Here is a 26,505-nt window from a genome sequence, read left to right as displayed (position 1 = left end):
GGTCCAGGGAACCATTAGCCCGGAAACCAGGAATGGGAAACCAGAACCATGTATCTGGATACCGAAAGCATGTACACGGAACACTGGGACCATGTACCTGGAACCTGGAATCGTATACCCGAAACCAGTATCATGTACCCTGAACTCGGGTACTCTGTCAGGGACGCGGAAATTTGAGCCATGCTACCTGATCCCCTAATCGGGAACCATGAACCTAGAACACTTAACAAGGAAATCTGAACACGGAACCTGAAAACCGGAATCCTGAACCAGGCATCTGGAAGAATGAACCGTGAACAAGAAATCATGAACCTGGAACACGGAACCCTCGGCTAAAGTCCCGGAACCCTTAACAAGGAAATTTGAACCCGGGCCCTGAAGCCAGAACTGTAAATCCGGAATCCTGAACTCGGAAGCATGAAACTTGAACAATGAATCGTGAACCCAGAACCCGGAATGATAGACCAGGAACACGGCAGATACCTCGGCTAAAGTCCCGGAACCATTAGCTCGGAACCCTAAATCCTTTACCAGGAACACGGAATTATGTACAGTTACCCTTAAAAGGAATGAGACGACTCTTGGTCGTCGGAAGTTAAAGTTCTACAGCGCGGTTCACTCGATATCGACGTAACAATAAATACCATGACATATACAAGAAGAATTGTTACAAGGACCACAACAAGGACAAGGACCAGAATAAGAATCACGAAGAAGATAGCCATTTAAGGCCACGATTTCACAACATTGCTCGAGTCACAAAATATCATTGCTTCTCCATACCGAATGGCAAATGCCTGCTATGGGATCTACATTCTGGACTGCTGCTGTTGCTGTCTTGTCTCGGTAGCTCATATAGTAGCATGTCGGTTCCACTGTATAACCGAAACGTCTCGTGTTCGATCCCAGGCAAAACTTTTTTTATTGAGGTGTAATTAATTTCTTCAGAGTTCCTCGACTGTCTAATTTGTTGAAAAATATGGAATAATTTATGCCCAATTTCTGGGTCTTACAAGTGGGCTCAATCTCGTCAAAAAAATCTTACTTGGAAGTTAAAAGTATTCTTCCTCAAACAATAATCATAAGAAACAAAAAGAGACCTGTTAACTTAAAATCTTGTCCACATGCCATCAGCTTCTATTACAGCTCTAAGTCAATCCGGCATGGATGTTACGAGATTATGGAATAGGTTCTGATCCCCGGCGAGATCTTCCCAGGTGTCAACAACTTGATTCCACAATTCGTCTCGCTTTCGAGGGCATCAGTGGGCATAGGTGGCATAAACATAGATTATCTCTCGGAACTTTTCCGTAAAAGTAAATTAAATTCACTCCTTGAAACTGACAACCTTAGTCGTAGCGTAATTTTTCCACCAGCATACAAGCTGAAGTAGCACAGTCATTGATAAAATTTTTGTACATAGAATTAGACTGAATTTCTATTTAACAGAATCTATAATTAATGGCTTGTCTGAATATGATAAACAAATCCTAAGTGTTTCCAATGTCACTGAACAATTTCAAAATATTAATTTAAAAACTAAAAAAGGGTCGTAAATGCTGTATCTAGTGATTATTTGCATTTATGTCTACAAAATGAATCTTGCAAAAACGTATATGATACTGGTACTACTGATATTAAGAGTAAATGTATTGTATCTTTCACTTAATTTCAGAATCACTTCAGTGGATGTTTTCCACTCAATGTTGTAAAAAAATTCAAAAGCAAAAAAAATGTAGATAACGCAGGGACTTAAAAATCTCATGTATTAAAAAGAAGAATCTCTATATAATGAGCTGCAATGTAATGATCCTCATGTTCTTAAATACTACAAGAAGTACAGTGTAATTTATCAAAAATTATGAAAGAGGGAAATAGAATACATTTGAATAGAAAAGTACAAAATTCAGATAATGCAATTAAAGCTATTCGGAATGTTATTAAAGTCAAACTTGTAGATATTCTAAGAAAATATTTTTTCATTAAAACAAGTGATTATAAAGTAGAGGATTCCAAATCTATTGCAAATTCTTTTAACATCTTATAGTATATGGTACAGAAATATTACTGACAACTTAAACATTAAAGATTTTGCAAACGATACTACAATTGGTTACTTAACAGTTATATTTAATAATTAGTGTTAATATATGTAATTAGTCAATAACTGCAACATTGCTTTTTCCTTCAATCATAACATGAATAAAATTGAATGCACATTAAATTAAACACTATTGGAAACACGTAGATAAAATAGTTAAAATCAACTGAAGGGGTGAGAATGAAATAATCCAAAGCCACACTTTTAACAAAAAGTGTTTTGTGCGAGTGCATTTCTTACACATATGGGAAAGCTACTAATAAAATACTGTAATAATTACTCAGCAAATGACATAACCTAAGGACTCTAAACCTTTGTAAAAGTTTGTCTGTGTGGCTTAGGAATATTTTTTTAATTTCATTTTAATTGTTAGTTTTTAATATATATGCATTTACATTGTATATGTATGTATATAAATGCATTCACTAGATTAACGTTTATAATATTATAACTTGTAATTTTGTATTGTCTGTGATCATTAACACTTAATCTCAGGACTTTGTAAAACTCTATTCCACCGTTACTTAGCTATTTGAACATTATTTAGACAAAAAAAATCGTTGATGTAGACTAAGAATCGAACTCGCTCTCTTCTACACAACAGGCAGAAGTCTTAGCGTCTGAGCTATTGAAACGACACGAAAGCTTTACTTTCTGTGCAGAGTGTCAATCTAGTCATGAAGGTCCATTGTCGATTTAACTACACGATTTACGTAAATATTTATATTTTATTTACGTAATATTATCATATTTTTTGCAGTATTTGAAGTGAATTTCGGAACGATGGTAGTAACAAACCAAATAGCCTGCATTTAAGTAACTCAATATTCGTTATCTTGTGTATCAGTGCTCTGGTCTCCGATCATGCGCAGTGTCTTACATCTGAGACTTAAGAATATTCAATCGTCTCATCCTTTTCCAGGGAAACTGTACCTGGAACCGGGAATTCTGGACTCGGCACCTGGAATCATGTACCCGGAGCATGAAATCCTCTGCCAGGTACCCGGAATCTTGAGGCATGTAATCTAATCCCGTTATGTGGAAACATGAACACGGAACACTGAACCCGGACACTGAAAACCGGACCCGTGAACTTGAAATCCTTAACCCTGAACTCGGAACCCTGAAAAGGAAAAGCGGAACCTTCAACCATGGAACCTGAACCCGAAAAATCGAACAATGAACCCTGAACCATGAACACAGTTCCGGAACACGGAATCTTGAATTCCTAATCCTGAACCCGGAATATGGAAATATGAAACCCGGAAACATGAACCCGGATCTCGGTACCTTGAATACGGAATACTGAATCACGGAACCTGAACCCGGAACAAGCTACCTGAACATTGAACCCGGAATACTGAACACAGAAAATAATTAATTTCATTCATTTTATTTTAATTTAATCAAATTTACATTATTTTACTTTATTTTAAATTAATTTTTCCCTTTAATTAAATTTATTTTAATTTACTTCATTTTAAATTAATTTGTTTCCAATCAAAGTAATTTATCTTATTTCAATTTAATTTACCTATTTTTCATTTTATTTACTTCCATTTATTTCATTTTATTTATTTATTTTATTTCATTTTATTGTAATAAAATTCATTTCAATTTTATTTTTTTATTTTCATTTTATTCATTTTTTATTTATTTTAGTTGGTTTTTATTAAATTCGTTTTAATTTAATTCAATTTATTTTATTCTAATTCCATTTAATTCAATTTTTTTTCATTTAATTTAATGCAATTTACTTTAATTTACTTATTTTAATTTAATGTACTTCATTTATTGTACTTTAATTTATTTTGTTTTACTATAATTGAAGGTCATTTAATTTACTTTATTTCAATTTAATTTAATCTAATTTATTCTAATTTAGTTCATTTTGAACTATTTTATTTCAATTTACTTCACTTTAATTTATTACACATTATTTTAATTTAATTAATTTGTTTTATTTTAACTTCCTTCAATACAATTTACTTCAATTTATTTTAATTTAATTCAACTTGCTTTAATTCATTGTATTTGAATTTATTTTAATTCAAAACCTCCATTCCGCCAACACTCTCGCCGCCATAACTCCATTCTATGTGTAGTGAGAACAAATCTGAAAGGTGCGGCGAATAGAGCTCCACGAACTCTATCAGTAGTGCAAAGGACAACCCCCTGTCCCCAGGCATATAGACGGTAGAGGTCTGCAAATTTTCAAAAAATGGTCATTTTAACTTTCCAAAACAGACTTTTCTCTACACAAGGAGAACGACGGGGCTCAGAGATCCGCCTTTTTCACTGTAGCATCCCCGCATGTTTACTAGTAATCACCAATAATATCGAGCAAATTCACGGCACTTTTTTTCTAGACATTTTTCCGACTACCTAAATTGATTGAGCTTCTAATCTCCGGAAATAATGGTGATATCGAGGAACAGGATGCAGTGTTGTATTCCCCCTTGACTTACTTCGGTCATGATAGCATCAAATTGGGAATCCTGAACACATGCTGCTTTCGAGAAAAAAATACCAAGGCCTCTATTCCGCCAACATTCTCTCCGCCGTATGTATAGTGAGAACAAAGCTGAAAAGTGCGGCGAATAGAGCTCCTCGAACTGTATCTGTAGTGCAAAGGACAACCGTCCGGCCCCAGGCATATGGACGGCAGAGGCCAGCAAATTAAAAAAAAAATGGTCATTTTGACTTTTCAAAACAGACGTTTCTCTACACAAGGAGAACGAAGAGGATCAGAGACCCACCCTTTTCACTGTAGCAGCCCCGCATGTTTACTACTAATCACCAGTAAAATCGAGCAAATCCATTGTACTTTTTCCTAGCCTTTTTTTTGACCTACCTAAAATGTTTCAATCTCTAAACTCCGGAAATAATGGCGATATCGTGAATGGCATGCAGCGTTGTATTTCCCCCTGAGTCACTCCGGATACAGTAGCGTCAAAATGGGAATTCCGAAAACAAGGTGATTTTCGAAGAAAAGAATACCTCTATTCTGCCAACTTCGTCGCCGCCATAACTCGACCATGTGCAGCAAGAACAAAGCTGGTAAGCGCGGTGAATAGAGCTCCTCGAACTCTATCTGTAGTGTAAAGAGCAACCATCTGCTCCCCGGCATGTATGGACGGTAGAGACCGGCAAATTAAAAAAAAAAAAATGTTATATTTGACTTTCCAAAACTGACTTTACTCTACACAAGGAGAACGAAGGGGCTCAGACACCCACCCTTTTCACTGTGGCATCCCACATGTTCACTACTAATTACCAGTGAAATCGAGCAAATCCATTGCACTTTTTCCTAGCCTTATTTTTTTGGCCTACCTAAAATATTTCAGTCTCTAACCACCGGAAATAATGGAGATATCGAGGAATGGGATGCGGTGTTGTATCCCTTCTTGACTCACTCCGGATACAGTAGCATCAAAATGGGAATCCCGAAAACAAGCTGATTTTCGAGAAATACCATGTCTAACCTCCATTCCGCAAACTTTCTCGCCACCATAACTCCACCATATGTGTAGCGAGAACAAAGCTGATAATTGCGTCGAATAGAGCTCCTCGAACTCTATCTGTAGTGTAAAGGGCAACCCTCTGCCCCCAGGCATATGGAAGGTAGAGGCCAGCAAATTTCCAAAAAATTGTAATTTTGACTTTCCAAAACAGACTTTACTCTACACAAGGAGAACGAAGGGGCTCAGACAACCACCCTTTTCACTATAGCATCCCCACATTTTTACTACTAATCACCAGTAAAATTGAGCAAATCCATTGCAGTTTTTTCTAGCCTTATTTTTTTGCCCTACCTAAAATGTTTCAGTCTCTAATCTCCGGAAATAAAGGTGATATCGAGGATATGGTGTAATTGCGCTTTTATAAATAGGGTTTTTTTGCTTCAAAAAAGCTCCATAAGAATTTTGTCAAATGCAACTTTTAATGAACACTGCAAACCATTATTTGTGAATAACAGAATCATGACTGTTGTTGTTGTATAGTCAATTGTCCGAAGACAGGTCTGAATCTCACAAATGATGCCAACCACTTATGAGGCAACTAAGCCAGGAGGTAATGGGGTAAGGTGGCCAATTCCTTTCCTCCTCTATTGCATACATCGCCGACTAGCTACATATTACACTAGTCGGACTTCAGATGCATACAAACAATATTGTTCTTCCTCTGACACATATCGTCAATTGCAGAGGCAGCTTTAGAGGCAGTGCCATCGTGCGATGGTGCTACCAGAACACAAGAGAAAAAAGGAGAATTCATATTTTCCGCGCAAAACCTGGGAGAAACAAGTTACGCTTGTACTTGCAAACTCTATCATCAATATTATCATTGCCGCCAACCACGTTGTAACCAGTGTTTGCAGCATGGATCTGAGCCAGGCAGTACATCCCATAAGAAATATAATGGGATGCGCGCGAAATTTTCATCTCCTGCCGTCCATTTCAGCTTTTAAAAGGTGCCAGGCACAGTTTACCGCTTTTGTTTTTAAATGCTTATCTCACCTTGTCTACACATTTTGTTCTTAGCCATGTAACATAAACTATTAAACTGTACCAGGTGGTTAAATCTGTTATACTGCTTTCATCTCTGTACCAGTGCAAGTTGACTGTGAAATAACTAACATCTCAGTAAAGACCTCCATTTATATCACAGAATCTGCTGCCAGTGTGTCTACCGAAAGGGTTAATTGAAAATTAGTTGCCCTTTAGTTACCTTCCGTTGGTCACCACGAAAACTTATCTTCAACTTCAAACATTTCACCCATTGTAAGAAGAATAATTAAAACAGAGCCATAGTAATACAATCTAAACGAAACAAGCCAACACACTGCTCCACATTTCACTATCAAATTTATTTCTAAAGATCTTTGATTTCTAAATCAAATGATTGAAACTCCTGGTTCTTTTCATCTCCTAGAATTTGCTTCTTCAATTGCAGTTCTTTCAATTCAACATTGAATTTTAGTTACCCTTGGTAACTCAGGTTGTAAAATTAATCACATTTCGCTACTTTCTTTGCCAGTTGCTTAAATTAGTTTCTTTTAGTTGTGAACATACTTAATATGAAGTGCAGCAAATATTCTCGTAACATATGGACAAGATATGGAATATATATTCTATCATCTGTTATAAGATCTTCAAATTCTTCTGTCTTATATTTTAACAATGTCAGATGAGCAGGTTTCATTCATGAAGAGCCAGTTCCAAATTTACCCGAGTAATAAAAAAAAAAACAGTATGTAACTTACTATTCTTTGAGACCAGCAATAAGGAGTAAATTCAACCACAAAGGGTGACAAATTGGAGAAAACTGCCACTACTGCCTCTGGACTAAGAACAGGGTGATAATCTACAAATGTGTGAAATGTGGAACTCACAAGTGTTTCGAATACTCAGAAAGGTTATGTAAATTTGTATAGAAGACTTCTAATTGTCCGGTTAAAAAATAATGGTATTTTAATTCTTGCAATAATTTTATTTCTTTTTTTGCGAATTTATGTATAAATTATTGTAAGTTTACATCAAATTTTCATAGAGTATTTATAATTTGTGACGAACAATATATGGAATATAAGTTAAATGCAATGTCATTTTACCCTAATCTCAAGCCCGTAGAAATTTGCATATTGCTAATGTGTATGTTTAAAAAAGAATGGACGTTACTTACCATTTAGGGATTAAATTCAGGTTTAGTATGAGTTTATGACGTTAAAAAAATTATTGGTCAATTATAGCAATAAAGTTACTTGAACTTTAATTCTAAAATGTACCAACTTTCGCACTTGTGTAAAATAAATTTATGTCACATACTATTTAATATACAGACAGGCATATGTGTATGATATTTAAAAGGCGTTTATTAAATTAGAGATAATTCACTTTGATACAATTTCAATCACACTTATTTGCATCATACTGTACATAAGTAAATTCAATCAGGAATATGGACTTATTTTCAGAATTTATTGTGGTGCGTCATAATGTGAATGGTAATGTGAACATACATAATACATTACTCTGACAGGTTACAGCCAAGAAGTAACTCTTAAAATGTAATTTTCACTTCAGAAACAGGCTATGAGTGACAAGTATTAAATACTGACTGGAATATTCATTTTCTCTCACCATTATAAATTAATAAAATCAACAAAATCAACAAAAGTTAAAAATAACAATTCATCTTTGTGATAATAATTAGGATATTTCCAACGAGGTGAAACAAATTTCACCAAAACACATCTTTACCAATAAAAAGGTTATACACCTGTGTAGCCATTCATAAACCTTGATACGTTGAAGAAGAAAAATCACTGCTTTTCAAGAGCCTTCTGTCACAGGACTTCCTGAATGCTCTCTGTTGTTGGCCACAAGTTTCGCATGGAGAGATGGATCTGGTTCACACCCAAATATGTGGAAATAAGGTTTGGACTCCACATTCCTGAAATTGAACACCACATAAAATAAGTAATGCAATATAATATAAACGGTATATCTTGGAGCAACAGTAACAAATATAAATGACACTCAGGAGGAAATTAAAAGCAGTATAAATATGGGAAATGTGTGTTATTATTCGGTTGAGAAGCTTTTGTCATCAAGTCTGCTGTCAAAAAATCTGAAAGTTAGAATTTATAAAACAGTTATATTACTGGTGGTTCTGGATGGTTGTGAAACTTGGACTCTCACTTTGAGAGACGAACAGAGCTTAAGGGTGTTTGAGAATAAGGTTCTTATGAAAATATTTGGGGCTAAGAGGTATGAAGTTACAGGAGAATGGAGAAAGTTACACAACACAGAACTGCACGCATTGTATTCTTCACCTGACATAATTAGGAACATTAAATCCAGATGTTCGAGATGGGCAGGGCATGTAGCACGTATGGGTGAATCCAGAAATGCATATAGTGTTAGTTGGGAGGCCAGAGGAAATAAGACCTTTGGGAAGGCCGAGATGTAGATGGGAGGATAATATTAAAATGGATTTGAGGGAGGTGAGATATGATGGTAGGAACTGGATTAATCTTGCTCAGGATAGAGACTGATGGCGGGCTTATGTGAGGGAGGCAATGAACCTCCGGGTTCCTTAAAAGCCATAAGTAAGTAAACAAATATAAACGGTACATACATTTATGTTATTCTCGTCCAACTCTGTATATACTCTTTTTACCACCACTGAAAATTACTTTACAGAAGCATATAACAAATGGAGTGGCTGAATAGTATTAAAACCTATTAAAAATTGCCTGGAAGTATTTCAATATTAATCTACATTTTATAACAAAGTAAGACTCTTTTAAATTAATACATTTACTATTACTTTATCTGTAATACTTTGTCCACTTCTCTTTCCCTTATTGGGTTGTATTCAGTCCAAAATCAGTTTCTACAACAAAGATTTGTGGGAGAGGCACTCAAACTAGTACTTCCAGCAACTAAAACCACCACATTATCTTGTTTTCACCACTACAGTGTCAGCTGATTTAATGAAACATTCCAAACATGTATGACTTGTAGAGTTTCTATTACTAACATGTGGAGTTTTTATCACAATGAGTAGAAGTATGCAGTATGATGTATCTAATGAATTATAAGTAATTTTCTCTCGTCGAACACTTCTCCACACAGAAGTTTTAGACTACAGAGCTACATACGGTCGATTCCCAATAATTTGCGGTAATTAATGCACGAACTTCAGCAAAATATCGAAAATCGCCAATTATCCACAAACATTTTTATTGTTATTTAAAGTCCAGCAAAAGTTATTCTGACAGATTTAATTACTAAAGTACACTTCAAAATCGACGTGAAAGAGTGCAAAACATTTCGAAACATTTATATTTCCCGCGTTACAGGCTCTATTACGTTGAACATTCCGCAATGAAACTGTGCTACATTTTAGCATTAAGCTACGAGATATGAATTCTGCTATGCGTAGCATAAAAATTATGCTACAGTTATCAATACTGGTCAAAAGATGGAATGGAGAGGAAGAGAGAAGTGAAGTTTGAGAGGAGGAAGAGAGCGTAAATCAAGTAAAAAAGGAAATGACCCCCTGCCTCCTCCAAAAATATTATGGCACATTATCCACACGCGAATTATGGGAAGTTGACTGTATTTTATCTGACAAAGAAATAAGAAAATAAATTCAAGCAGTAAAGTTTAGAAAGATTTGGCTCATTCTTTGTGTATATGCGTGAGTGTGTGTCTGTCTTACTGCTAGATCCTTTCACCAGGAACCAAATATTTCGTAACGTGTGATTAGAAAATCGTCACTTCAGATAATACGAGTACTTTGGTGAATAATATGACAGATCTTTTTCAAAGTGCACGCCATCAAGCAGAAATAGATGTTAATATCATACTACTTTCCAACATGCTGAACTCAGTCGGTTAAACAGTGGACTGAGGAGATGATCTCTGTGTTGCAGAGGATCGAGTCCACAGAAAAGTCGATATATTTTACATTTTGCAATTCATTTACTTTTCATAGGTATATATTTTTAACAGCATATCATTTACATATTTATTTTCTTCAGTCAACATTGTTGACCAGGTGTTCTAACATTTAGGTGGCCCTGAAAAGGACTGGGCGCCACATTATCCATTATCACGTCCAGTGCCTCTTATTCTCTACAACCATCCTCATTATCTCAGGCAGGAATCTGACAAGACCAGATGCATATCGTTTGCCCTGGGCCACCTCTTCCAAAGTATCTAGTATGAAAACCCATAGGATTAGATGCCAAGAGTGGGTAAGGTGAATTTTCAGCTATGACATGTTTCGTCTCTTCGCACATTTTCGATGGGGCTGAGATTGGCCCCACAAGAAGGTAAATTCAGTACCTCCAACTGGTCCTTGTCAGCCTTGTCCTGCCTTATGGATTGGCGACTGATCCCACTAGAAGAGAATAACCCTATCAGGATAAATTCATCACACTGAATGGACTTTGATCTCTCAGAATATGAAGATACTGGGCAATGTTCAGGTGACTACCTATCCTGTGAAAATATCTGATTCCACGCGAGGATATTCAGCCCACATAGATACAGAAACGTGACCAGAGTGTGCATACTCTTTCACATATTTTATCAGGTCCCTGCTGGCTGAAAACTTGTACCGGCACATCGTTTTTCCTCTGAGAAATTACATTTTCCCAGTTTTGATCAAGTTTTGAGCTGCTACTTCACAGCTGCACTTCTGCATCTGAGGCCAGTGTCCTTCAGACGGATGCTCGCACTTCTCAAACATCCAGGAGGATTACTGATGCATTTAATGTAGTGTTGTGGGATTTAATCGATTAATCGATCAATTTTTGTTGTAAGATTAATCGATCAAAAATATTTAATTGAATAATCGAGTCGATTAAAATTAATCGGTTGTAGTTGATATTAATTATTATTTTGTTAATACAAACTCATACTAAATATTCAGACAACATTTCTCTCTCGGAAATTGCTTACCCGGTACTTAAAAGCACAATAGTACTGTTATTTTCTAACTGTACACCAGGTATCGTAGGGAATATCTTTGCATAAACACTTCAGAAAGAGATGGAGATATGAGGAGAGTGACCTAATCTACTTCTATTAAAAGTTGAAACACAATGCGAAACCCTTATTAAGTTTTATGGTTTTCCAAGAAAACTTCCACCTTGTTGTCAGCTCATCTTCCTAGCATATGAAATACACACTTTTCTGGGATTCGTCCCCCTCATCCCTTATAAAATAGCCATGTCTACACCATGTGGAAGTGAGAGCAATCTAAAATCTGATAATTCGATTACAATAGGGGCCAGTCTTCTGTTTCGACCGCTGTACTTTTGCAGTTGCAGTTTCTGTACTGAGTTTATATATGAAGGTTGTGTTTAGTTTGATTTAAAAAAAAAATCAGTTTTCTGTGGTTTGTGAAAAGTGTAAACTCCATTATGTCATATGAGAATCTGGGAGGTAAACTCGGTGAAACGTTTGGATTTAAATTGAATGATCGTGGAGAAGTGCTTGACAGAAAAAAAAGTTTTTTCGTGTTTAGTGATGCAGGAAACATTGTTACTAAATGTAGAACGACACTTAATTCGAAGCATGTGAATGCACTCACATGTTTAAAATCATGAATGAAGCAGTATTGATTAGGTAAGTCTTCATACTTTTTGTTATTTATGTTTGTCTCAAAAATTCTCGGAGAAATTCACATAATAAATTATAAGACTCATAATAAATATGTTAGTAAGTAAATAAAATAGTTGTTTTGTATTATAAGATACAATATATACAGATATATAACATTTAATACTTGTGCTTATCATCGAACACAAGTTAAATTTAGCAATAATTGTGTATTGCCGTATATTAAAACATTTTTCAACTCGATTAATCTATCGATTATTCGATTAAATTCAAATAGTTAATCGATTAAATATTTTGATCGATCAACAGGACTAATTTAATGGTTTTTCCTGAGCCAGGTACCAGCATGGTGTCCTGAGCCTGGGTTGAAACACGCCACAATACCAATCGTTGACGAGTAGAAATCCCAGAGGCTCTGCGCTACCTAACTTAGAATGGTGCGAACTGAAATTCCATAGTAACGAGATGTAGCTGAACTTGAAATATTCCCATTTTCGAAAAAAGCAATCACCCATTCTTCAACGAACTGCCTGTGGTGAGGCATGGATATGTAATAAATCAAGATATAAGTCAGGGCTGGGCACATTACGTGATTCTGAGAAATGAGTGCCATGTGCTTTAACGAGTGGGTCTTGCAAGCGCTGTGATGTATGCATACTGTACGTCATTCAGTGTCGGTGCAGTGGTGACTCTGCAGTATGTTGGCGAACTTTGAAGACGGAGCTTCCGCTCATACACTAAAGCGACCTGCTACTCCCAATGCTTTTAATGTATAATTAAAGGAGGAGTTCTTTTTCGTAGAGAGCAGTGGATTAGCATAAAACACTCCAACTGATTAAGAAGTTCAATATCCAATGGCATTATTCTTTACAACATGCTACTGAATATGACAAATATGTTGGTAATGAACGCCATAAATTAATACAACAACTTAAAGAAAATGTTTCTTAGGTGCATTATATTAGAGTATATCTATTTGATATTTATATTGCATTATAAGTTATTATATATTTAGTAATACCGGTATATCATTTTAAATTATACAAGTATTATGTTATATCACAGTATAGTATATTACAGTTCATGATATATCATATTATCATATCATATCATATCATACCATGCCATATCACATCACATCATATTATATTATGTATTAACAGGATGACAATAATGCACTTAGTGAATCGGCTATGAGAATTAGCTACAAAATTTGCCATGAAATTGCAAATGAATTGAAAACATTCAACGAAGGTAATTTCATCAAGTGATGTTTAATTATATTGGCAGATGAACTCTGTCCATAGCAACTAGGGGAAGCGGAAGCCATACGCCAGTCTCGTAGAACTGTGGTGAGGAGATTGCAGTATGTGCGTATGGGTTATGTAAATAAGCCTAATGATTTGTGTGTGTGCATAGAGCGATGTTTATTCCATTAAATTAATAAGAGTGTTATAAAGTCTGTACTGTACAATGGATTGATGTAATAGCCTTATAAACTATTATGTACTGACAGACTGAATGAATAGGACAACCATGGCTCTTGTTATATTAACGCAGGGAAGGTGGCTGTAACGCGAGTCCGCCACTGCATGAGCGTTCTGCTCTGGTTTGGAATTGAAGTGCCTTGCGGAGCGAGAGCAGCTCTGGCCGACTAACCGGAGCCACTCTCATGCCCGGCCCTGATATAAGTGATTGTTTTGGCTATAACCAGTCAAACAGAAGATTGCTAACAACAAATGCATCATGAAACAAACTGTGTTGTTCAGAAGCACACCAATGTAGTGTCAGGCACATGGGAGAACCTTTATAATACATCATGAGTGTTTTTGTTCTGGATTAGTCAGAGTAGCATATTTAATATTAAGTAGTTGTTAAAAACGTATATTGCCATTCTAATAAGGCACAGTATGATAAAAAAATATTGCGGCAGCAAGAGTGGAATAAAATTAACACCACTTGAAACTAAATACAACCTTATAATAAAAAAAAATAAATCAAGTAATAAGAGAGACTCAAAATGGTTACCTTTGTTTCGTAGACAAACTTTATACCAGTAGCGGCTGGTGGTCAAAATAATGAGTGTGCTACAATCTCTATATCGGCCTACTGTTTGCACGCACATGTATTTATATTAATTTGAGACTCTCCTAGTGATGAAATATGAAATCCATACGACGTTCCTTCCTACTGCAGAACTTGTCAATTACCCTGATGTTAAACCCCTCCATCTTGGACATCATACACTTTTCTATTGACAGTATTGCAAGAGCAGCGAGACGATCCTGGGACATAGTGTTCCTTAAAAACGTGTTTATGCGTTTAAAGCAAGAAAAAATCTTTCTGGCTCAGCAGTGGTCATTGGTGTTGTAACCAAAATATTTAACAACACACTTCACAGAATGGATCCTGTAAACTGTTGGAGACTATGAATTGTAACAATTGAATAACTCCATCTATATTTCGGAAGTTGGGCCTTCCATACAGAACTCCAAATTGTGTCTTTAACACTCTTTTGTTCAGTATACTATAGTTGTTGACAGCAACTTCCAAGTTCGCGTTCAGGAAAATTATGCGAAAAATTGTCAAACATTTTGCTGTTTATCAATTTTGTTGCGTCTAGGTAGCTTAAAGACTGGAAACAGTGAGTAGCTTCCTGAATTATAAGGTCACATACGTCCTTGGCTTCAATTTTCTGGGATTCCATTTTCCGGCGCTTTCTGGCTGATTCAGGAGGAACCTCAAACAGGTAGGTGGCAACAGCAGTCGGACATTTGAATTACCAAATACATTGTAAATAGTTCCGAGTTCTTCCACAAACAAGCATTCTTTCGTTACGTTTTACTTTTGCAATCTTCAAACTGTGTCATGCTGTAGCTGACTACAGCACTTTCCAGCGTAAAAATAGACAATCAGAGCAGTGATTTCAGCTTCGCACATGCGCATAATTGTCTTCATTCTCATGTAGAGTTCTGAGTAGCATAACGAATCCGCTGAGGAACCAAAGAGCGAAGACTAAACACTCTATAACGCATCGTGAACATAACCACGGGAAACTGTCATATGACAGAGCAAATACTATGGTATTACTGTACAAATACATTATTTGAGCAAAAATTATCATTGTGCTGTAGCATTGTAGCACATAAGGACGGGCTGGCCCTGCTTTATACCATTGAGCTACCACACACTTCAAATACAAGCTTTTGCCAATGTTCTTTCGACATATTTGTGCAGGCACTGGAAAATTATGTTGCCGTTTTATTCGTGTATTTGGAAGTTTCTTAAGATATACCATTATCATCCACACCTGTGGAGTAATGGTTAGCGCATCTAGTCACAAAACTAGTGTTCGATTCCGGTTGGGGCAAGTTACCTGGTTGAGGTTTTTTCCGGGGTTTTCCCTCAACCCAATATGAGCAAATGCTGGGTAACTTCCGGTGTTGGACCCCGTACTCATTTCACTGGCATTATCACCTTCATCTCATTCAGACGCTAAATAACCTAAGATATCGATAAAAGCATCTTGAAATAGCCTACTAAAATAAAAAAATATATATCATTATCTAAATTAGAAACAGATAACGGCAGAACAGGGTTAGATTCTACATAACAATTATGTTATTCTTTGGGACTCTCAGTTCCCACTGTTCATTCTTCCAAATATTTCTTGTTTATAAAACATCTGCTGTATTGTGTTTATTATAACCTACATTGAAGTTAGTGTATCTCAATTTAATCAATATAATTAAACAAAATGTGGACAAATTCCTATGTCCTGAGTGGATAGAAGTCAATACTGAACTACCTACTGCAACATAAGACTGGAAACTTTGGTAACAGACCTTCCAGAACTTTACACTAATTTCTGATGTAAGTGACTCAGACAAGAATGTATTCTGATAAATCATATCTCTCCCAGAGCAGGCATCGTCAACCGATCACACAGTCACGCTGGCTGAAGCTGCACATTGCACAAGTCTACACGTGAATCAGTTGCTGTGCAGGAGAGGGGAGGTATGATAGTTGAAACTGGCTCAGAGGCAGTCTACCAGTACAGTCATTCAAGAGTTGTCCGCATCCCTTATACTCTTATAGCCTACTGGTTATGCACCATTCCATGTGTTTCTATTTGAAATATACGTAATAAAATGTATCCTATAACTTAAAGAATTTGAAACATGCATTCATTAATTTCTTCTGGCAAATTAGTAAACAAACAGAGCATATTAAATATGTTGAAATCAGCCAAATAATACACTGAGTTTAATGACCCATTTTGTTCCTAAGCTAGAAACAATTTCTTCAATTTTATGTTTAAAATAAATTATTCCTTTTTCCAACCATAAACTAAATTATTACATGAAAATAAAGGACACAAATATGTACAACTGATAAAAATTAATAAATTATATTCAATACTTATTCTCCATTAAACTACAGCCTATATAAGAGAATTGTTTTCCTGTACAGTATATGTAAGAAACATTTTTCCTTTCTAGAAACACAGTAAATGCCAAATGAGCTTATTAAACTTACTTTAAGATAACGAATTGCAAAAATTTGTTACTTTTTTACCGATAGAGTTAGGAAAAAATGTGTAATGTTTATTATTATTATTATTATTATTATTATTATTATTATAATACACATTAGTTATTAGTAATTTTCGGATGAGAGTGGTTCATTCTCCCTTATATTTTTCATAATCAATTGAGTGATAGAACGAACAATATCGTTGTAGGTTGAAATTCCTTCTGTTATTCAGAACTTTACCACAAACCAAACACGTGGGTACTCCCGAATTTTCAGCAAATAGAAATGACTCTTCCCATTATAACAATTAATTCTATGGCGTGGACGGCCTATGGCCTTCTGACATTTCTGGTCCACCACTGTGTACTACAGATAACGAACTGTGTCCGTGCACCTGCACAGACATCGCTACACAGCAGGCGAGGCGCTGCACGTAACTAGCGCTATGGTCAGTTGAGGACGCCTGTCCCAGAGTGTGTGATTATGAGTGTGGAACATATTATGATGCTATAAGAATGCTGAGTAGCTTTTATACTAAGCCAGCAATAAAGTATTTGCATGTTACAAACTAGCTAGCTGCAGGCAACAACCAGGTGAGTCCATCACTAGTTATTTAGAATCTTTAAAGCTTTTAAGTAAGGACTGTAACTTTAAGGACGTGACTACTGAGATAAACAAGACTGACTGTATACAAGCTGCTTGAATCTGGGATACTACAGCTCCTGGAAATTCCAAATCTCTCTCTAGATGAGGCACATGGTCAAGCTAGGGCTCTAGAGTCAGCTATAATAGAGTAATGCGAGGTGTATTGCTGTTCTGTGCCAGTTAATGCTAATCAGAATGTGAAGTTAAATACAGTAGAACCCCGATTATCCGTCACCCTATTAACCGATCGGCAGATTATCCGACTGTTTTCCTCACGCCTTTTCTTTTTGCTGGCGAAAAATACTGTGCGAAGTTTGGTACATTACGTTGTTAGTACTGTACGTATTTTTTCTAGAGAGGGTTATTACAATCCTTTATCACTAGCATTATACAGTATGTAGTAGGAATACTTCTGCTGTTGACGGCAACATAAATAGTTGCTTCTGGGAGGGGGTGTTTTCCCAACTTATAAAATAGTCACAATCTGCTTTCAGAGAAATGTCCCCAAGAACTTCCACATAATTGCAAACCCATGCACCATTCAGTATTGTCCTCCTGTTCAAGTGACCGTACTTTATTACTTGTCTGCAAAATACTGTATCTTCCAGGAATGTCAAAAGGAAACTTGTGCTAATTATTATCGAAAGAATGTGCAAATAATTAAGTGGCTTTGGAAAAGAGAAACTGTGGTACATTTCGCATCAGAATATGAGATTGGCGTTACAACTGTGGGCGATTTAATAAAAAAAAAACAAGGTTAAAGTGCTACATATTAATGTACTTCATTTTGTTTGTTATTTATTGTGAGCATAATATTGCACAGTATAGTGTCTAGTATGAAGACATCAGTGCGTGCAGCACGACAGGAACTTTGAATTACCTATGAAACTGTATTATACACTTAATTGATGAAAACCATCCCTGGTACGGATTATCTGATTTTTTCAATTAACCGTTCAGTTCACTTCCTTCATTACCGCAGACAATAAAGGTTCTACTGTAATTGTCTGAAGATGTCACAGCAGCAGCGTTGACAGCTGAAACTCAAAAATACTCTTACTGTGATATGAAATGTTATAATAAAAGTATATGTCCTGCACGAGAGGCTATCTGCAGAGCATGTTCCAAAACTGTTCACTTTGGTATGTGATCTGAACATATTCAGCCTAACCAGACAAGTGTCATCACATCTCATCTTGCCTCTACATGTGCCCATTATGTGGACAAAGAGAAGATGATATACATATTGTTCTTGAATATTAACATACAAAAGATATACGGACGAAATTTATAAATGAAAAGTTCCTACAAATGAATAAAGATATAGATATAAGAAAAGTTATGAATAATAATAACACAAAGTTTCAAAAGCAATTAGGTCTATATCTATTTCTGGCTAAAAAAAAATTAGAATAGAAAGAATAAATGAAATAGCTAGAATTGAATGGGGGGGGGAAGTTATAATTAGATAAATATGTTTATACACTTGTTTTTGTGTTATAGATATAGAATTATGCATGGAAGAAAGTATCAAGTGTTGCAGTATGGAGAAATTGGAGGAAAGCCAGCATCTCTTAATAATGAACAAATACACAAACTAAAATATGGAGAAAATTGCTAAAATAAAAAATAAAAGGAAGAAATTATTAAATGAAAGTAAAGTTACGGAGTTAATAAGTAAATTCAATTTTGGCAGGTATACATTTTATAGACTCACTGATAATATCATTTTTGACTTGGTTAGAAACTACTTAGTTATATTTTTTATTTCTAAATTTAATAGTTTGAAGGTACGACAAAAGAATACTATGAACTATCAAGAACGGAGTGATAAAAATGTCAATTTTGAATGAATTAGAAGAGTGTAATAGAAGTTAAGTAAAACGATAGAGATAATGAAAATAGGTGAGGAGTATGGCAGGGGAGGCTAGCTAGGATAGCGAAGTATGATATGTAGAAAATTAGTGTAGAATGTACACAAGAAACAGACTTAATAACGAACATATTGGGCAATGGTGTAGTATGTTTTAGTAACAAATATTATTAGAAACAGTGTGTGTTCGACATAAGTGAACTGAAAATCAAGAACAGAGCCGTAAAAGTGTCAATTTTGAATAATGTAAATTAAGTTGTTAGGTTTCAAAGGTGGGAATAGTGATCAATTTAAATGGGGTCGAAAGTTAAATTATAAGAGCATCTACAAAAGATATATTTGTAATAAATGTAATTGTGGCACTGGATATAAAATTGTGAGGTCCACATTACATGGATGTAAATGTTGACATCAAATATATATCATATCATATATTGCACATATATTCACTTCACAGAGTAAAATCTAAAATGTAATTTCATTAATGCTTTTACTCGAACACTATCATCTACAATTGAGTTTAGAAAATATTTCTATACACACATAAGGTCGAAATAGGCTAACAATTTATAGGATTAAATTAGACAACCCTGAAACAGACAGCATATTCAGAAAAACACAGAAAAATGTATTCAAACCACAGTGATCGAAAGAGAGTTCGGAAAGTTACTGTTAAGTTAATCTATATTTCAAAAGGAAGATATAATTGGCATTTTTTATACAAAATGACCACACATCAACATAAAATATTTCTTCAAATTTATTGCAAATTGGCTAAAATGCTTTCAATAGATCTGAATGTAAGGATGATTAGAAATGACAGTTTTGGAGATTTCTGGTTAAGATATTAAGTTAGGACAAAATTAATCATCACTACTTTGATTCACTTTTATTTCGAGCAGCAAATCACAGCCAGTTCTGGTCAGCTGACATGTTGGTTCACTGGCAATGGCTGCAGATGATAATGATGATCGCAAATGTCAAGTCTAGTCATTATAACAAATCACTAAACAGTATGTTAAATGTGATCTCCAGACATTCTCCTTTAACACAAGATAAGTCCTTAGGTTTTAGTTGAAATTGCAGATTTTATAATTTAACAGAAAAATATGAAAGAACACTCAAATATAGATTAAATTCCCACACAAAGCATGAGGCATTGTAGTTCAATAAAACTCTAAAATGTGGTTCTACAATACCAGTAGTTCATACTAAACTCAGTGACATCATCTAAACTCTGATATCTATGTACTGTAGGGTATGTAAGTGGGGTAAAAGTTTTACTGCATGTAGATTCAAAACTATTTTATTTATTTTAGTAGGTTATTTTACGATGCTTTATCAACATCTTAGGTTCTTTAGAGTCTGAATGAGATGAAGAAATGAGTCCGAGGTCCAGCACCGAAAGTTACCCAGCATTTGCTCATATTGGGTTGAGGGAAAACCCCGGAAAGAACCTCAACCAAGTAACTTGTCCCGACCAGTTCTAAACTATGTTCAGAAATGTTTAGCATGTAATGTAGCATCTCATGTAAGGGTCTCGAAGATAAGGGCATTTGCCCTGCATTCGCTAAAATTAACTGCCATTGGTCAAATGGTGAACTACAACTAGTACAACTATACTTTTGCATTGTCGAAATGCCATTAGGGCAATAAATTTTCAATACCTGCTAAACTAAAATCTAAAAATCTACCTTTCTTCTTGAAGGGTTCAATGACGTCAGTTCTGATCAAAGTGCAGAAAAGATTGCAAATCTGGTTATGAACACTGAACCAATTTGAATGTAGAAATAAACTGACTGCCCAAACTTATGATGGAGCCACACTTCCGGCATTTCAACTATATGTAGTTTTGTTGAGTGTAAAGGAAAGAATTCCTAAAGCAATTTTGATACATTGTTAAGCACACAGGTTGAATCTAGTGATATCTCAATTTGTCTCCTGCATCAGTGTCTGTCATATACTTTTTGTAACAATTAGGCTAGTAGCTTTGTGACATTTTTTAGCTCTTCTACAAAGACAATTAATTTCGTGGACGAATTCCATCACAAATGATTTCCCCGACTTGTTCCTATGAGATGGAACTACTGCAGCTACTTGGTATAAACTAGGCCTACTGCTCAATATCGTGCTCAAAATCTTAGAATCCCCTGGAGTTTGAACTAGTGCTGTTATAAAGGACACAGACGAATTTTTAGCTAAGTTACGCGACTTTCAGTTTAATTTTGTTTTGAATTTATTTGAAGGCATGCACTCTTTCACAGCGGTAATGTACAATATTTTACAATCTAAATATTTAAACATCACTTACTGTTTAAGAGAAATTCGTAGGAAACTCTGCTCTCAAAACTTAACAGTGATACTGGAAATTTTGGCAAAAAACACAAGTTATGTAGTGATCCACCAAAGAAATTACGAAAGTAGGAATGTGTTAACTATGGAAGACAAATATAAGAGGCTTTATTATGAAATGTATGACAGTTACACTGCAATCCAATCATGCTTTGTTTCATGATCTTTTTCGTAACACTGCAGGTCTAATCACACTTTATTTCACATCCAGAATGATCATATTTGAAGTTCTTAGATTGTTCTAAATTATCACATTCGCTAAAGTTTCTGGAGCAAGGGAAAAGGTTTTAGTAATAATTCTTTTAACTACATTATTAGAGCATTCATTTTAAGCTTTGGAACATATTAAAATTCCTTCAACTACATCATTAGAGAGTTCATTTTCGGCTTTGAAATGTATTAAATTATTCCAGAGCAATTTTTATGGCAATAAAATATAAGTGAGTGTTATCATTTGAATCACAAATATGGAATATAATTAGTATTTCATTCTTTTAGACTTTTAGGTCTGTACTTAATCCTTGAAAGATTATAATACAGTGATGCTGTTTTGTTTAGCCGCTTGGTTTTCATTTTCCCATCGCCCGCTGCTAGGAGCATATCTGCAGCCAAGTGGCCACCTGGTTTGCCAGTACTGAAACATTTAGTATAGGAATTTGTACTTACCCACCTCAAAGTAGGTGTTGAAAATGTCCCCCACCAACTGCTACACACTGTTGACACCTTCTTATGAAATTATTAATTACTTTAAGAAGTTCTGCTCCATTGATTGACTCAATTTCAGCTCTTATATAGTCTTTAAGCTCATTTATTATATGCGGCTTTTTAGCATAAACCTTATTTTTAAGTGCCCCCCCCCCCATTCCAATAGATAGAAATCGCATGGTGTTAAATCTGGATTTCGTGGGGCGCATAAATTTCTACTGATAATTCTTCTTCCGAAAATTCGACGCAATTCTCTCATGGATTCTTCGGCAGTATGAGCAGTGGCGGAGTCTTGTTGGAAATACACTGAGGAACGTCTCCATAAGTCACCTCATCTAAAAATGGGTCAAAGATCTCATTCACATAATGCTCACTGGTAATTGTGCCCTGAGTGAAAATACACCCAATAATTCTGTGTCCGTTTATTGCACACCACACGCCTATTTTTTCACCATACAAAGGTGTTTCGAGTACAAGAATGGGTTTCTCCTGACTGTAATACCGATGATTTTGTGAGGATACGTGTCCATTTAAATGAAAATAGGCCTCATCAAAAAAATTAATTAATGTCGGATCAATTTTCTCAGAATTTACTTTCTCTAAAATCCAATTACAAAAATGCAATCTCTTATTGGGATTTTGTTCATTTAACTTCTGAAATACCGGAATTCCGTATGGCCTTAATTTGAGTAATTTTGTTGCTTGACGAGCGGACTAGTAACTTACTTCTGTTTCCTGCACCAAACGCTTAAGAGATTTTTGCAGAATGTGCTCTAGTCTCTGTCCTATCTCGTCTAATTTTTCTTCTGTAAGAACATGTCTCCTCCTTTGTATTTTACGATCATTCACTGAATCTGTCTGTTTGAATTTTTTGACTTACCTTCTTACTGTAGTGGCATTAGGTACGGGTCTATTTGGAAATTTGTTACGGAAGTTCTGTCGTGTTCTCGCACAAGATTTTCTGTATTTTATGTACATAGTAAGCATATACACACGTTCACGTAATGAAAATCGAATTGCAACAATGCCGAACACATACACACGCAACACAACATGACTAATTCAACCTTCACACATGAGTGCAGATGGTAACCTAACTCACAACTGTCACTGTATGGCGCGGTTTTTGTTAGTGGAAGCAGGCGGGAAACACACTAGCCGTGCGGGCAACGAGGCAAATGAAAACCCCGTGGTGTAACAAAACAGTGTCACTGTATTAAAATTTATAAGTTATGAAGTGTAACACGTTCATTTTGAAGCCATTAATTGCTATATCGTACTAAAAGAAGAATATAATATAGGCAAGTTCATATCATTCTTAAAATGATTGTTTCAAGTTACATGCCGTAGATCATAAATCAGGGTACGTCATGATCTCCAATTTATCTTTAACTGCACACTTAGAATGATCAGTAATACTGTTATAATTACATTTGTTTCTTTCAGTCTTGAGAATTAATATTCTGAACTAAAATACCAGAAGATAGTGGACATTTTATCTATTGATTTAATTTGTTTAAAGCTTACTTTGCGTAAAAAATTAATGTTGCTTGACTTTCCGAAATTCTGTACAGTTATAAGAGAAGCCATGCACTTATTTACATGCTAAGAATCTGCTTTATTTGCACTGCTTGACTGAGGAGTAATAAGGGTTATTATTTTTACGTTCCATTTCAAAATGTTCTCTGATATTAATAATAAATTCTTTGCCTTAAAAACTGATAGTTTTTCCAATCCTCCATGAATTATTATGCATTGAAACCCTTTACTGTAACTCTTCTAATACAACATTAGCTAAAACAGAACCTGACGATTCTGTAATGTCCAATAATATACTTTCTGGCAACTAAGCTGAAAATATGGCAACATCTAGATACATTGAGAGGAGTCATACCAATATTCACGAATGAAATAGTTGCCGCCACACCAAAAATAACAATCACAAAACCAAGGAATGATTTCACTAATTTCTTTGACAAAGAATACTTACTACAAACATGGAGAGATTTCATCCATTTTAATGCACTTTTTATATCAAAATATTGTGCAAAAATAGTATTATAAAATGTGTAAATACAACTTGCCTTTCGAAACACACGCAGCTCCGTAAGTGGTTTGACATGTGATCCTCTTCTTCAAATCCCCATTGCCGTACAGGAGTGAAAGCAGTGCTGAAAAACCAGCGCTGAAAGTATAAAAGAAAGTAATATGAATGTAATCAAGAGCAAAAGGAAAATTAAAAAATATTTCACAACCCCTTTAATACAAATTTTATTGTACATAATTACTTGCTCAAGCAGAAAATACTTTTTTTTTTTACAGAAAGTATTGTAATCAGTGGAGGAGATAAGATGCAAAACCCAGCAAAGCAGGGAGCCTTTGTCTTGTAAGAAGTTATAAGTCTTCAGTGCATACACAAGGAAATAAAATAAATAATATGTAAACTTAATATCCCAACAAGATTTTACTATCCTGGAAGGGAAAAATAGCTTTCCACGAAATTTGTATTTAAGAGAGTTTGAAAATGTTGGATTATTTTCTTATAATGTAAAAAAATTATACTCAAAAACAATTTCACATTCTTGTCTATTGCAATTAAATTAAATTACGTCTTTTGAGTAACAGTTCAAGAAAATAAACAATAAACTTCAAAGTATGCCTGGTTAAGGAAAGGTGAATAAGCTGATCAAGTTCTTTAGACTTTCAGTCCTGATTTTTAATTTGTATAACAACACTTTTCTGAAAAAAGTCAATTACTGTCTTTAGAAAAGGGGACTTCAGGCTTACATAGACCATTTTCTGTAACAAATCATCTTTTGTAATTGTTTAGGTACTTCTTTGAAATTCACTCTGACTTCTGTATATGAATATGAACATCAATGCATTGTATACTGTACCTACACTGAATTGCGAATACCATGTATTGAACATATTTAATTTTAAGAATGCTCTTGCAACAAACAAAAAATAAATAAATTAATAATAATAATAATAATAATAATAATAATAATAATAATAATAATAATAATAATAATAGTTGGGATCATAAACATAATGAAGTAATGGAAGAAATGGGACTAAAGCCAATTCTCCACTACATACAAAATTACCAGGCCACTGGATGGGCCATCTACAACGGATGTCATAGCACAGAATTCCAAGAGCTATGCTTCATTATCTCCCTCAAGTTAAGAGATCACTGGGACATCCCAAGAAATGCTGGAGGGACAATTCTTCTTTGAGACTGCAACGGGCCACATGGTCTAATACTTGGAAGGATGATGATGATGATGATGATGATGATGATAATAATAATAATAATAATAATAATAATAATAATAATAGGTGGGCCACCTCACCTTTTGAGCCCCTAGAATTACCCAATCCATCCATCCTGTAGTTACACCCCGGAAAGGAATTGATGCACACTTGCATACACACACACACTCTCTCCCTGTGGAGCTCACGAGAACAACACTGACAAGAAGGCTTTTTACACCTTCTTCCTCAGACAACAGGCTGACTTGACGCCACGTTTGCTCACATTACTATGGTAACAGATCACAGTAAAAATGTGCGCTGTATGATCATAGACTGAACAAAATGAACAATAATGTGCATGCATCATCATCAGTTTCTTTTTCACCACAATCATCACAAGCACCACCACCAATGCCACCGCCAACAACACCATTGACGCCGTCGTCCTCTTTCTTCCCTCCTCATCCTCATCATTATCGCTATTCACATATGCTTTTGATCATATTGTCTATAATCTCTTCTGCTCCCAGTATTCTTGTTCTAATGCCTCTACATAACTGCAGTAATGTTCCCAGTCTTATACAATGACAATTGACATCAGTTGCTCGAGAAAAAGATCTCCTTCATTTTTTTCATGAACATAATGATTTGCTTTACATCATGTTGGTTCATATTTGAGTAAAGTCGCACAATCACATACAGAGGCAATCTAATTACCATACGAAGAAACAATGTGAGGGGTATTTATGATGGCAGAATGGGGAGTGAAGGTGATAAGAATTCTCAATGCTTCCTGGTACTGGCTAACAGCAAGATAAGACACCGAATAGATAACATCATTTTGTGATCACATGACAGGTGGCATTTAGTTAAACAGTGACTGAAAATAT

The 26,505-nt window shown here is 35.3% G+C and overlaps 1 protein-coding gene across 5 annotated transcripts in view; it reads right to left on the bottom strand.

Annotated features, from left to right (window-relative positions):
- Positions 1-7,956: 7,956 nt before the first annotated feature.
- The window catches only part of LOC138707852 (F-box only protein 30-like), a 44,125-nt gene continuing 25,576 nt past the window's right edge, over positions 7,957-26,505 (bottom strand). For all 5 annotated transcript variants that reach the window (XM_069837834.1, XM_069837833.1, XM_069837837.1 and 2 more), the window contains exons 6-7: positions 24,439-24,539; positions 7,957-8,557 (exon numbers count right to left, since the gene is read on the bottom strand). In XM_069837834.1, the coding sequence (XP_069693935.1) occupies positions 8,437-8,557; positions 24,439-24,539 (222 nt within the window). In that variant the 3' untranslated portion in view covers positions 7,957-8,436. The remainder of the gene's footprint in view (positions 8,558-24,438; positions 24,540-26,505) is intronic.

Source organism: Periplaneta americana, chromosome 10 (genome assembly GCF_040183065.1).
Source record: "Periplaneta americana isolate PAMFEO1 chromosome 10, P.americana_PAMFEO1_priV1, whole genome shotgun sequence".
Taxonomy (NCBI): Eukaryota; Metazoa; Arthropoda; class Insecta; order Blattodea; family Blattidae; genus Periplaneta; species Periplaneta americana.
The sequence above is the reverse complement of the archived record's forward strand: the minus strand, read 5'-3'. Positions and strand labels throughout refer to the sequence as shown.